This window comes from Ambystoma mexicanum, chromosome 6p (assembly GCF_040938575.1).
Source record: "Ambystoma mexicanum isolate Mex_15411 chromosome 6p, UKY_AmexF1_1, whole genome shotgun sequence".
In the NCBI taxonomy this organism is placed as follows: domain Eukaryota; kingdom Metazoa; phylum Chordata; class Amphibia; order Caudata; family Ambystomatidae; genus Ambystoma; species Ambystoma mexicanum.
In genome coordinates, this window is record NC_090935.1 from 67,875,901 (window position 1) to 67,891,298 (window position 15,398).

The following is a 15,398-nucleotide window of genomic DNA, read 5'->3' on the forward strand; positions in this document are numbered from 1 at the left end:
AGTGGCAATTGAACACGGTCATCTTGGCCTCAAGGATGACTCAAAGGAACATTCGTAACAGGGTGCGTTATGCCCCAATCCAGGGGCTCTAGGACAAGAGAGAACATTCCCCTCTTCACTCCTACTCCAAGGAGGCAAGCTGGCACCTGTAGGAGTCCTTCACCTCCAGTGAGGAGCCTTTGTACTGGTGTAGATGGCAGGGAGTGCAGGTGTTAGTTTAACAGCAGCCAACCCCAATTATCCACAGGGATAGTTAAGAGACAGAGATATCTTCTGCCGTGAAACATCTGCATTCACCTCGGGCAGAGGACTTTGAAAAGTACTGCTTCCCCGGCAGGGTCCAAATAAATTCTTCTCTCTTCCATGAAAGTTCAAATGCAATCCATAAAGGTGTGCAAGACCCGTACTGAAATAAGGCAAATGGGCAGAGGGGTCTGTGCAACAGCAAAACTGCTGTAATGGGTCCAATTTCTGCATTTGTGACAAGCAACCCTTACCCTTCTTGCATCATGCCCAGAGCACTTTGTTTTGTTAGAAAATGGCGGGATCAAGAAAGATAGAGAACACCACAGCAAATCAAGATGACAAAATCTGGCTCTTCTGGTTTCTCTAACCATTTCTCCTTCCAAAATCCTACTGCTTCAATAGCCCTCTCATATGATACTGCCTGGTGTGATGCTGGCCCTTGTAAATGATGTGTCTTTCTGAAGCTTGATTCCCAGGAGCTCTTCTGCTAAGATAATTCTAAGGTGGAGAGAGGTGTTATCCAACCTCCCAGAGGATAAAAAGAAGAAAGCCTTTCTGCCTCGTGTCTCGCTTGCTGAAGCAGAGACAGGCATGCACATGTCAGGGTTGGCATGCATAGGATAACATCTAATGGTGCTTTTGTTGATTGTCTGACCATCCCAGAACCAGGGATGGCTTATTCTTAGAGATAATCATGCCACCCAACACATGGGTTTTCACAATTAATATGATTTTGATCAGAGAGGCTGACGTTAAATGTAGCCTCTCTCTGCAGTGGCTTTTCATCACAGCAACTGTCAAATAGGACACATGAAACTTTTGAACTTGCTCTGTGCCACTGAGCTGTAGCTCATGAGACAGATGCAGTAGGACGCATAAGTTCATCATGCTTTTGTCATGGAACTATCGGAATAGGTCGCTCTATTTAGCCGACAACCCATTTTGAGATGGATTACCTACATCATTTTCTTATTAATAAGAATAAAAAAAGCCAGGGCTTCTACACCCTTGCTAGATGAACATCCTTAACAGTTGTCTCCTGTGTAGCATCACTTGACAGGCAGATGTTGAAAGCCCCTTGAGATCCACCACTTCTTTTAACACATCTTTCCACATTTTTATCGATTATGGGAAATGTGTAACTTTTTTCACACTCCTAATGATCTGTTTGCATTATATTGGGATTAGTTTTATTTATTGTTTTTGTGACATAAGACTATATATGGTCAGGCCTTAACCCACGCACACAATGTTATAACTCTTTCAACTGATAAGAGCCATTTGCCCTAAAATAGTTGAAGAAATATCAGAAGTTAGAGGAACCTTGCCTTATAAATGTCAGCATTATAATAACATCTTAAAGAGTGAGGCAAATAAACATCCATACACTGACATTAAATTGAATCATGCGCCTACATATGGCTCAAGTAATAATATTTATGGAATAAAATATCCATGTGGACTATACGATGTTGGTATGACAAGAAAGGTTAAGATTCGGTGGCGTGCACATAAAGCAACCATACATACTAAAAATATGAATTCCTGCTACAACACATTTTTTAGGAAAAAACATGACATTTTACAGATGATATTTCGTATATTAGAACAAATGCAAAGACCAATTAGAGGGGGTAATTTAAAACAGCAAAAAAAAAAGTTTATTAAATGAAGAAACTAGATTTGTACCCCATGGAGATGGTGGCTGAATACACTAGAATGGATGATCTTCACATGTAATCTAGTACTAATGACATCAAATCCATTTACTATATGCATACTGGAAGTATTTTTGTCACCGTCTATTTGCCAAATCTTTGTGATCATGTTCTTCCATTGCACTGAAGTGAAGCACGCATATGGTGACCGCATGAACTTTGTAAACAACAACCGGTGAGGGAAACATTGTAAAGGTATGTTTAGTTTATTTAAGATATCTACCATTGTTTTAATATATATGTTTAAAGGATGTGAAAGAGATTGGGATCTTATTCAATACAACAAAGTACAGAAAACGTTATCTACGTATTGCGTGAAAATGCAAGTAAGGATTGAAATATTCCTGATGGCTTTCAAAAGATTCTTTTGCTTGATGATATGAGGATTCAAAACATTATGATTTGTTAACAGAAGTGAAAAATCACAAGTTGTGGAATTTACATTGTAGGAATGCATAATTATATAAGATTAGTGGACATAGATAAAAACAGTGATTTAATATCTTCATTCAGTATAATATGGGTTATTAAGAAAATGTGTTAGCTTCATAGGAACGCTTTGAGGATTCTTAGCTGAATAAAGATATGTTTATGTTCAAAATGCTTAGGGAAATGTGACACTTACTAAGAGAACAGACATTTGCCAATAAAGAAAACATTTCTTAATCTTGTAAGCTTTTCTGGAATCGAAAATATGTCGTTTGAAACAGTGTTTTAGAACATTTGAGAACTACCTGATGTGAAGGCATCATGAAGCAACACACATACAGCAAACTTAAAATTCAAAGTACTATACTTTAATAAATCAAATGTCAGGATGCTAGAAGGCATAACTTGCCCTATGCTAAAATGAGATTTGCCAACCTGTACAAAACTAAGGAAAGTCAACGAGTTCATCTTAAAAGTCTGTCTGTGTCCAAAAGCCTATACTTGCCCTCACAAGTAAAGCTTAACAATGTGTAGGGGTGTCAAAATTAAGAGAAAGAGCTTCTTCCAGCTCACAGCTTTCATTCAGTTCTCTCTCGCCAAGTATAAGAAAGTTCCAGGAAAAAGTCTTAAAATTACCTCTCTCCAGTTCAAGGTAATACAGTTCAAAACTACTTCTAGGGGTTTCCTTCCCCAAGTTCCAAGCAACAGAGTTCACCGAATAAAAAGGCCTTGAGGCTTCTTTCTCAAGGCCACAAAATGTAGCTCCTCAAGTCTTAGGGTTCCCTTCCCCAAGATTCCATCTTCATTGCTCCATCCTCAAGATTCCATCTTCATAGTCACAATTGGCCTCATTACAAGGTTGCCGGTCCGGTAACAACGGTACTGGTAAGGTCTGCTCACGGCACCAGTAAGCCCGGCAGGTCGGACTTGCGGGCCGGCATGGCACCCGCAAGCAGATCTATACAGTAGTGCCGTCGCTACCGTCCTCCCCATTCCCATCGAGTCCATTGAGTCCTATGGGTCTCAAATGGGAATGGGGAGTCATTTTTACCGGTACCCGGTAAAGGGGAATTACAGGGTGTGACGGGGCCGGAATGCCCCAGTACATCCCCATTGCCGGGTGCCGGTAAAAAACTAGCCCCATCCTTATAATGAGGCCCAATGTCTTTGGGTTTTCAACATTTAGGGCTCTATGGTCTAGGCGCAGTTGCCAGACCAAACTGTCTCCCAAGCACAGGGTGCGCAACCAGGAACCCTGACTCTTGACCTCTTGGCTTTGATGTGTAGATTTACAACTTCTGGTTTTTCCTTGTCATCCTCTTGGCTCTGCCATCACTTATCACACATCCTTTCCAGTCTTTGGCCTTGTTACATTGCATTCATTCATAAAAGTTCAGTTCAAGGGTGTTTTGCTCACACCCACATTATTGTGACTCTCTGCCGCACTTGTGCCCCTTTTCTGTAATTCATTTTCACATGGGCATTTGAATTATTCACCGTCTTTGCTTGGCCCATGAACATTTTTATTTCATTCAACACTTATGACAACTAAATTTAGGGTTTCATTCAATTCAGTAATCGATAAGCATTCATGCAGCTTAATTGTAAAGTTCAATTTAGTTCATTATTCAATATGCATTGGTTTCACTGAATTTTAAAGTTATATTCGATTCAGTATTCAACAAACATTGGTTATGCTTAGTTTTAAAGTTCCATGTATTTCAGCATTCAATAAGTATTAATTTTGCTTAAATTTAAAGTTCCAATCACTTCAGTATTAAATATGTATTTGTAGGAGCGCCCTGGTGATTGTGCGTCCTCCCCGAAACTCACTGGCTTGTGGGTTCCCCTTCCAGTGGTTCCCTCTGCTTCTCCTTTACCACAGAAGCCGGGGAACTCACCCCCTGCTCAAGCTCCTCTCACCTGCTGTGTGTCCCTCACTGTACATCGGCAACAAGTGCTTCTTTCTAGAGACAGACTGCGTCCTTTCCTCGTGGTGATCTCTCGCAGCTCCTGATGCGATCCTCTGTCATGGAGGCTCCAGACATGCAATAATTACACAGCCCAATGACTACAGGCTGTCCAGTCATTCCAGTTGTTCATGCTTTCCCCCATATGTGAGAATTGGCGTTCTAAAATGTGGCCTAGTTCATTTTAAAATATCTATATTTCTGGTCATGGTAAAAATGTCTTGGAGTGCAGAGTTATGTCTGTTAGATAATATGATTTCACGACTGCACTCCTTGCATGACAGGCTTAAGTTCTCAGAATATGTATCTTCCCCCACATTTGCCTTTTGCCATCTGATAAAGAAGACCTTTGAGACTTTGAAAGCTATGCTGTATTCCATCACGTTGCAGTATTTTAGTAGTTACTCTACCTAAATGTATCCATCCTTGATTGTTTGAAGCTTATACTGGACTAACACTATGACAGACAAGTTGTGCACATATTGTACAATGCAATCTGATTTCATCTAAGTTCAGTAAAAACAGTCAGTGCACAAAAATATGAGAGTGCCGCCTAATTCTTATCTTCTTTAAAGGTTTCATAAGCCAAGTCCGGGGTTAGACTTTGACACTTGTGAATTGTTACAGCTTATGTAAGAGAACAAATAGAAGTTTTAACAATTGTAAAAACAGGGGAAGTAGTCATGCGCACAAGTCTCAAAGCTCTCTAACTTCATTGAAAAATACATTTGCTGTCACAACTTTATCTTAGTAAAACTTACTGGAAGGTGGGATTTGGTTAGTTGAATCATACACAAACGGGATCTAAAAGGGTCCCCATTCTGATTGGTTTTACTCTATCTGATGACCACCTGCAAATTGATAATGTTTGTGTAACTGTTGCAAAACAACACCTTTTGAGAGCACTAATTGTTTGGCATTGGTTTTGCCAAACTTGATTATTTGACAGGTCACCAGCATATGAATAACAATTTATGGAAGCAGGATAGACATCCAGGTGTCGCGTTTCCGAATACTAACACACCATCTACGATTTCCTAGGCCCTGAGTCAGGGCTTCAGCTTTCAACTAGGCTCTATCTTGTATCTTTTATTCTGAAAATTCAGAGGGAGTGGAGGTCTCTGCTTTTCTCTGTCTGGAGTTAATGAATAGCCCTTGTTCTTCAACTCTGGGTCACGTGTGAGTAGACCGCACTGAGGAAGCTACTGTATGGCTTATTCATCTTTATTTACTTTAGCTAATTCAGTGGGTTTGTTTTTCCTGCAGCTTCGATGTTCCTTCAAGCTTTCCCAATCATTTCAGCATGGCAGCGCCATCCATTTTATAAAAAATGTCTGCTCTTTACTATTGCAGTTCTTCATTAAGCAAGCATTATATGTATTCTTATGCATCTTGCAATACAGCAGATATATATTTGATTATTTTTTCTAGTGTCTATTGTGGCCTGATGTCTATTTTTAATGTATAGATGCAGGTTCACCCATTGTTTATGTAGCTTTGTGATGAATGCATATCTGCTTCATGCCTTGTGAGTCTATGTGTGTTAGAGGTGGGATGACGTCACTTGCTTTCATGATTTCTTCAATCGTTCTAGGGTAAGGCCGATAGGGTCTTATTACTGAATAACATCTTTCATGTCTGCAATATGGTGGTAGAGGGGGGGCAGTCCCCAAGACTGATGCACTTCTCTCATTGCTGTAGTATAGACACGGGGAGTGACCAACGCCCTGTATGATGCATTTATTTGCCTCTTGACATTCCCACCTCTGGTTGAGTCCTCCACCACTGCTATCGGAGGACCCTCTCTGCGATAAGGTATCTTGGGTGTCCATATCTTCACTGCCATCCTCAGGTTGCTTGAATTTCTTAGTGTCTGTCTATGCCCCATGTCATATGGCAGCACTCCCCATCAGGTTTGTAGAATACCCATCATCCCACATAGTTACAGGGGTATCAGGAATAACAACATTATGCTCCCTGGAGGGACGATCAGTCTTTGTTTTAAATCTAAATGAGGTAGATCTTCATTTTGTGTGTATTTGTGTAGTGTTGTGTCCATGTTCATCACTATCTTCATCCCTATCCCTTTTTTAGCTGTCTTCTTGCATTAACTTATGGGTATTCTAAAAGTGCAGAATCCCAGTAGTGCCAATACTAGTATTTCTATCAGTACTTTACATACAGTGGACAGCCAGGTGGGGATCATGGAGAACAGGGAGGTGAGCCATTTAGCTTTCTATATCTCTTCTAGTTCTTCCTCTATCCTTATATGGGCATCCGTCAGGAGGGTTATGGCTCCTGGAAGAGTCGTATTTTCCTCATCATGGGCAGGTGGTAGGTGCAACATGATGCACCAATTTCTGCTCAGACGCCCCCCCCCCCTCCATGGCTGTGATTAGGTCCAGGACATATCTGTTCTGAAGGGTCATGAGCCGTATTGCTCTGAAAGCTTCCTTTATCGAATTGAAAATCTTTGACCATTGAATTGATCACTTGCAATAGCTCCAACCAGGTTATTTGCAACCACTTAGCATTTGTGGTTGCTTCTATTCTGGGGAAGGTAGAAGCAAAGAACATGCCTGCCCTGCTGAATAACCTATGTTCCCATGGTCTCTTATCAAGTGCTGCCTCCATGTTGGTGGAGATGTAATTGTTTCCTCTTTTTGCTTGTTTGAGGTTGAGGGTTCTCTTCTTTCTCTGGTTTGCATACATCTTAGGGGACTGTGCAACATGCATGTCACTTTCTGAGCACAGCTAGAGTGGGTAGAGTTACAAGTACTATGGAGCTCAGCCATCCCCAGTCTAGGGGCTATTTCATATATGCCTTAAAACCATAGGCCCAATGGTGGTCCATTAATACTGAGGTTCCCAGTCTCTCAGTCCACATACGTCAACAACTTTTACACCCTTTCTTTTTACCCATGTTTATCATGCCATTATTTCAGAAACACAAGGAGGCATTTCTTAAGGGCACTATGTGCACGAGTCCCTCCTCATCATTGGCCCCTGTAAGTAGTTTTGTAATGTTGGGTTGAGATGAGGCCCTCGATATTACACCTCCTTTTTTACCAAAAATGTTTATACAGCAGGCACTTCTTCAATATCATGGATCTAATGTAATCTCCATCAAAATCTTGAGGGGGGTAGCACATTGAAGCCTGATTCAAGGCAGATTTGCTTCTGATACATGCAGGAAAGTGGTGAGCGGATTCAATAATAGCACCTATGTTAGTTACGTACAAATTATAGAACAAAGGAGCGAAAACACAGCTTAGTTTCAGACCAACATTGGTGGGTATTTCACGTGTAATCTCTCTAGCCTTGTTAGTACAAACTACCACAATAGGGTCAGAGTACAGAGAGCTGAGAAAATGTAATAAAGACAAATCAATTCCCCAATTTTCAATTTGTCTTAGCGCAACGTTTGAGAAATAGAGTCAAAAGCTTTAGTGAAATCCACAAACCTCAGGTGGGATAAAGATACTGATTAATATTTGGCATTGGGATGAGGAAGATGCTGTTTGGGTAATGATATGGATTAGTAGTGGTAACTAGTGTGAGGAAGAAGTATATATGTTTAATGAAATGGACTGTGTTTTGGTACTGAGTTGAGGAAGAGGGGTGACGTGGTAATGGTAATGACTGACTGTGTAATGGAATGACATAGAGCACAAAGAAGATTGGTGTTGTGGTAATGCAGAAGATTAAGATGGCATTAATGGGATGAGAAAGTGGGAACTGTGGCAATTAGTACATTATGCATTGATAGTTTTATAAGGTAAAACAGATCACGGTAATTCACAGTTTAATGTTGTCAGTTGTAATGACATATAATATTACATACATATACTTACTTTTCAGAAACAAAGGACATTGCTTTGCTGGTAGGTTTCTTGTGTAATCTGTTTTTCTGGAATTATAGAAGACAGGGCCTCATTATGAGTCCAGCGGGAGCAGTGCCGGTAAAAACGGCACAGCTGCCGACTGAGTCATCTTTTTTCGGCGCCTAGCAATGGGGATTTACCGCAGCATTAAAGCCCCAGTGGTCCTGGTAAGGGAATAGTTTCTTACCTGTAACTCGATTTCTCCAGCATTGGTATCTTTCATGGATTCACATGCTTAGAATATTCCCCGTCTTCAGACTGGGACCCCTCGGTACACATATATAGCCTTTTCCTATAGGAAAACTTCCAACACTTTTGTGTCCTATCTACATCCTTTTGGGGCCCGCATACGCATGCCCCGCAGGACGTCGCGGTATAAAAGCCCCGCCCCCGCAGCTCCCTTCAGATTTCGGCCCTCCAAAGTAGGAAGGGTTAAACCTATCAAGCATATACATTGCATCCTGGGGAGGCTGGCGGGCGCATGTGAATACATGAAAGATACAATGCTGGAGAAATGGAGTTACAGGTGAGAAACTATTCCCTTCTCCAGCATTGGATCTTTCATGGATTCACATGCTTAGAATAGATTGTATAGCAGTAAACTGGAAGACGGTGGTGAGAATGGAATGCAACATACATCCACAAAAAATACATAATGCATTGTGAACTGGTAGTGAGTCCGCCCTATCACAAACCTCAGGAACTTCCTGTGCTTCCGACACATTGGAATATGGAAGTACGCGTCCTGCAAATCCAGGGACGCCAGAAAATCCCCTTCTTGAACGGCTCGGATCACTTCCTGGAGCGTGAGCATTTTGAATTTTAGGCTCTTTAAGGACTTGTTGAGATCGCGTAAATCTAGAATGGACTGAGTTGAGTAAACCCCTTGACCTTTCTGTGATGCTGGAACTAATTCTATCGCACCTTTTGCTAACATGAGTGTTACCTCCTGTTGCAGTACCCTCAGATGGGATTGAGCGACGAACGCAGGTGGAATGTGCGGAGGGCTGCGCTTGAATTGTAGAGAATGTCCGTTCCTTATTGTGTCCAGCACCCATTGCTCTGTCGTTATTCGTTCCCATTCGTCGACATAGGCTGATACTCTTCCTCCCAGAACGGTGTGTTGCTCGTCATTGCTGATCTTTGTTTTGCTTCTCTCTCGACGACAACGGATAGGATGGTCTCTTCCTGGAGGTCTGGAAGTTCCGGCGATGATTTGCTGCTTGAGAAGCACGCCTGTATCCCTGGCAGGGGTACGCCGACCTACTGAAGGATCTGTCTCCTGACGCAGAGAATCTGGAATTACCTGAAGCCCCTCTAAAGGGACGAAAAGACTTGTAGCTTAGGCCACTCTGGAGGGCACCCAATGAACGTGCTGTGCCAGAGTCCTCTTTCATTCCCTTCAGGGCCTCATCTACTTTCTCCCCGAATAGAAGGTCTCCCTCGAAGGGCATATCTAATACTTTGTATTGTACCTCCGGTCTGAAGTAGGTACATTTAAGCCATGACTGTCGTCATAACACAACCCCATTATTGACTTGCTTGAAACCCGATTCAGCGAGGTCCACCGCAATGTTTATTGCGTGATTGGAGGCTTCCTCACCCTCTCGGACGAGTAACATCGCCGCCTTCCTATGCTCTTCGGAAAGATGAACCAGCAACGAGTTTACTGTAGTTGCTCCCACAGATAGCACCTTTTTGCCGAAGGCATCCTGACGTCTTGCCTCGTTTTCAGGCGGAGTCGTGCACTTGTGCTGGGCCTTAGCTTTCCTCGCCGCTGCCGCCGACACCACCGAGTCAGGCGTTGGTTGGGAGGATAAGCAATTGGGGCTAGATTCTGGAGCCTTACATTTTTTGTCAAGGTGACCTTTTACCGCCGGTTCTGAAAAGGGGTGACACATTGTCTGCAAAACCTCCTTCCACACATGATCCAGGATGGGTATTGAAAACACTGACCTCCTTCTCTTACCCATGTGGTCGAAAAGAAAGCAGTCCTTTTTCTGTTCCTCCTGGGACAAACCGAATTCCTTACACGCCTTCTCCATCATGGAATGATGCAATATCATCCGGGGGGACGGCAGAGCCGGGCTCCTTGGGGTTTCTAGTTCCACCTCTGACTCCCAGGCTGGATCCCTGGAGGGGGATGAGGAGATATCCGACATGGCTCCTCTGTCAGACTCCGAATCTGGCAGCTCACCTTCCTCTTGGGGTGCCGGTGGTGCTGAGACTGGCGTGCGTAAGTGAGTAGGTGGACGTGACGGGAACGGCTCGTCGCCGGGTGACTGTGGCAGGTTTACCTGAGGTAGCCTCTGGTCCAACGACTTTAATAAAGACTGAAGCATGGACAGAACCTCCAACGACAAAACAGATTGAGGATTGAGAAGAGGGGCAGACACCGGAACTCCGGATCCCCTCGTCGACGACTTGTCAACCACTCGTAGCCCGAGGTCTGCCGGGCCAGCTATTCCCCCGCTCTCGTCCTCTCCCGAGGACAGCAACACTGCCTGTTCCTGCAGTAAAGTATCCGGAGGGAGCGGATCGAAAACTTCAGGCCTCCAGGCTTCCTGTAGAACCTCCGTCGACGAGGCCACCGTCGCTGTCGTTGTCGGCGGGACGGTAGATACCACGTGCGTCAGTGGTAGGGAGGAGGCCGATGACTGGACCGCCGTCGACGACGGTGGCTTACCAGGTGGTTTAGGCGGTCCCGCCTTTTCTGCACTTGTCCTGCTTTTACCCGACTCTCGACTCGTGGTCGATCTATGGTGATCGCCCGAGGAGGATTTCGGCCTTTCCTTGTCATGCTTTTTTGACAAAGATGACGATTTTCTCGTCGAAGATTCTTTCGCTGAATGACTCTGAGATGACTCTTTCTCCGCCGGTCGAGATTTCTTCGCCGGTGGTTCCGACGATACAGCGCGGTGTGATGTTATTGCCGATTGTGTGGAGCCTACCTCCGAAGGGGGGTATGCCCCCGCTCCATCATTCAACCATGCCACCAGCCGCCGATTTCGGTCTTTGAGAGTCTTTTGAGAAAACCCTTTGCATATGTCACAGTTATCAGCCAAATGATGAGGGTGGAGACAGTATATACAATCCATATGTCCATCCCCCTCGTAAACTTTTTTCAAGCCGCACGTCGCACACAGACGGAACAATGCCTTTCCCGACATGAAGGAAAAAATTCACCTAACTTCAACTTCAAGTACACAACCTTGTACAAAATAGTAAGACGACGCGAGGAGATCCCACTACTTTGGAGATGGTTGAAATCTGAAGGGAGACGTGGGGGTGGGGCTTTTATACCGCGACGTCCTACGGGGCATGCGTAAGCGGGCCCCAAAAGGACGTAGATAGGACACAAAATTGTCGGAAGTTTTCCTATAGGAAAAGGCTATATATGTGTACCGAGGGGTCCCAGTCTGACGACGGGGAATATTCTAAGCATGTGAATCCATGAAAGATCCAATGCTTGAGAATTCCTCATTGCCAGGCGCTGGAAAATATTGCTCCCCATTCCCATTTCAGTCCCATTGGTCTCAATGACACTGTAAAGCAGAAGTAGTTGTAAAAGCGCTGCTGCACATTTGGGATGGGTGCTGCAGATAATTATGTTTTGCAGCACTGAACATTTTTATAGTTGAAATTACATTATAAGGAATATAGTATATTGGCGCATGATGGTCTTTTATGGTTTTGACACAAGTCAGGGTTTTATATAAAAAGTCTCATTATTATTTGTACTGGTGCTCAGTAATTGAACTTTTTTAAATTAGGGATTGTATAAAGCTATATAAAGTACAATATTTAGCAATGACAATGTTAGCAGAAGTAGTTTTAAAAGCAGTGCTAAACAAACGTGGATGGGTTCTGCAGGCAATAATAATTTTCAGGACATGTATCTACTATATTATTTTAACATACTTCATTACTATTGAATATTAAAATATACCTGTAGCATTTATTTTTAGATGTTGATGGCTGGCAATCGTAGAAGTAGAAATCTTTAAAGGTTTGAAAAGTAGCTGATAGAGCAGGATCTGAATCAAGGCACAAATTAAACTCTCAGAGTTAAAAGATACATCTGTACTTTTGAGAAGGTAAGATGGATGATCTATGGATGTGGTTGACGATGGTTATGTGGCGGCTTGGAGGCAGCCGAAGAGTGTGTGCTACAGAAATAAGAAAAAAAGATATGGGTGAGACCCTCACCTGATGGCCATGGGCACACACGGTTCTTCGCATACGGATCACATGTGAAAGGGCACTTTCTCAAGCCTTCCAGGAAAGGATGACTGCTGTGACCACGAACATCTGTGTATGTCCAAAGATATCAGCCATTCTGTATGTGGTGGAGGTGATGAACTAGTTAAAACAGAGTGGCAAGTGCTTTATTTCCTGTTTACATTATTGAAAACATGGAACTGAAGGATACTGTTTGGAACACAAAAGATTCTTGGGTTTATTGGTTTGAGATGTATGCAAAGCAGCTTAGTATCACACATAATCTTGGCTTTGAAAAACGGGAGGTGTCATGATATGGAGTTTGTGGTATGGAGAGGAATCAACTGTCAAGGAAAGTTGCATTTGAAACATCCACAAATGATTTTTCATTTTAGAGGCAATAGTTTAATGTATATTACTGGAATATCTTTGCAGTTTTCAATAAACGATACGTTTAGAAGTTTGAAGGCTCTTTGTGCACAAACTACATTCACTTTTTCACAAATGACTCAAAGACAGACCAGTGTGTAAAAAATCAAAACTTGTTTGTCCACATATTGAAAAAGCTTGGGGGAAAGTGAATAAAACTGTCTGTGCATGTGTTAGAGATTTTTGAATTGCATCATTTGAAAATGACAATATTCAACATGATGCAGTGAATATTTTCAGAAAGTCTTGAGTACATCTTGCAAATCAATGTTTTGTGCAATATTCAGACGGCAGTGAATGTTATTTTGTGAACAAATGCCTTTGTGAAAACAGCAGTATATAATGAACGTGAAAGAGTTAAAGAATGAGCTGTGTTAATTCAGTTTCTAGTCTCATTTATTTGATTGCTTAGTCCGCAGACATTTCTATCCGTGGCTATCATGGAGGGATACACGTATTGGTTACACTATTGTTTAACTTCGAAAGGTGACACCCAATGGAACCTAGCAACACCACTAGTAGAAATCATTCTTAACAAGAAGCTCATTGGACGTTTGAATGCCTCCAATAGATACCAGCTGAATGTTTGGCCACATTCTCTAATGCACCACAATTTTCCAACTCAAACACATCTGTTTTTCCTGCTATTAGCACCCGTTCTGGTAGGAGAGTCATATTGGAGCAGCCTGAGAGAAGGTAACCCCATCATGAATCCGCAGATTGTAATGGATTGAGAATGTTTCCTTGTGCAATGTGTAATAGATGCACAGCCTATGGCTCGATTTACAGATACTGCCCAGAAAGTGTTAGACAAATGTTATGGTTGCTTTCTGTAGTATTTATTATTATAATAGAATCTGCCTGATGACTGAGGGACATGCCTGACCACATCATGGTGTGTAATAATAGAACACTTGGAACTCAGAGGCATACAGGGTTCTAGAAGGATGGACTGTAGTTGAATGATAACTGTCCAGCTCCCTCTGCTACTAGTTGTCTCCCTCCTCCTTTTACTACATTGTAATGTAGTTATATTAACTTAATAAATATATATTACATTTCCACATTGATCGTCTTCGTAATACTTACCGCGGCTACTTCAAGTGGCGACGAGGATGGGATTCGAGTTCTTAGATCCCAGGAAGTAAATTCTTACAAGATCATGTTAAGGGAAACATGTGTCAGTCACGTTCAAGGTCCTTTAGTTTTGAAGAAACCTGCTTCATCTGGTTAGCACACAAACTATTTTTTTGACTGTAGTGTTGATGAATGTTTATTCGATTTTTTGACTGTGATTAAGTGTAAAAATGGTATTTAAATTGGTGAGTATTGCAGTTTTTGCTTAGAAACTAAAACTTGACTTGACACAATTATTTGCTCATAAACAAGTGTTTTCCTAGTCAAGAAATGTTGTCTGTGTGGTCTATGCAGCTGTATAGTCCTATGGGGCACATATTATGCAAATCATCTTTTCTGTCAACTTCAGTACCAATCCCATTTACCCATCTCCTACATTGTCCCCCCTGACTCGCTCATTTATCCTAGCTGCATCTTGGGAACCCTTTTGTTAGCTACTTTAAACTGTATCATTTTATCAAAGTCACTGACACCACATTCAGGAGCAACCTTCTCAATATCAGGAAAATCCACGCTGACCTTACTCCTCCGACTGCTAACATCCTGGTATACACTCTAGTTCAGAGCAAACTGGATTTCTGCTTGGGCCTCTACCTTAGCCTTACTCTCTACCCATTGCTTTCCCTTAACAAAGTGCTTAGCTTTCCCACATGCATCCTTAGCGGCCTACAAAGGTCCTCCCTCACTTCAATGTACCTATAGCACGCTGGATAGCTTTCAATGTTACGTCACCCCCTCATCAAGTTTCTACCCTTCATCTTTAAATCAATACAGCGATTGCCCCCCATATTATCTTGCTGACTCCCTTTCTTATTTGCGACCCTCATCTCTCAACATCTAATCTGTCCTTTGTGCTGGTGTACCTCATCCTGCTTCTGCTTAGTCTCACTATAAGACCCCCTCCACTGGAATGCACTTACTTGTCAATGAAAGCCATTGCATCAGTGGAATTGTGAAAGACTTCTGCTGTTTTATAACACTTGGGTGTTCCACTTTATACAGCACTAAATTGCTTTCTAGATAGTTGCCGGTTGTCTAAATGCCACACATCAATACGTTTTAAAGACTCAGACTCCACTTGCTGGCTGGCAAACGGGAGTCTCTTCCCTCCACTCCATCTCTCCTTCCATATTCAAATCATACATATGTGAGTACTGGTCCTAAGCTCTTCATTTTTATCTCATGTTCTGGCCCCTTATCATGGTTTCCTCTGCACACCCTTCCTGTTAGAAAACCCATTATTACTACCTAATAAATATACAATCACGTTTATATTTTACGTTCCTTTTTTCCTTTTCATTACTCCTGACACTCCAGGTTTGCCAATTTTTCGAAAATATAAAACATGTTTTCTTTCTCTTACA

General features: G+C 42.4%; 1 protein-coding gene across 1 annotated transcript in view; it reads left to right on the forward strand.

Moving 5' to 3' along the window:
* The first annotated feature begins 10,407 nt into the window (after nt 1–10,407).
* LOC138510663 (vomeronasal type-2 receptor 26-like) overlaps nt 10,408–15,398 on the forward strand; it is a 155,282-nt gene continuing 150,291 nt past the window's right edge. Inside the window, exon 1 of the mRNA XM_069626446.1 lies at nt 10,408–10,487. Within this exon, the coding sequence (XP_069482547.1) occupies nt 10,408–10,487 (80 nt within the window). The remainder of the gene's footprint in view (nt 10,488–15,398) is intronic.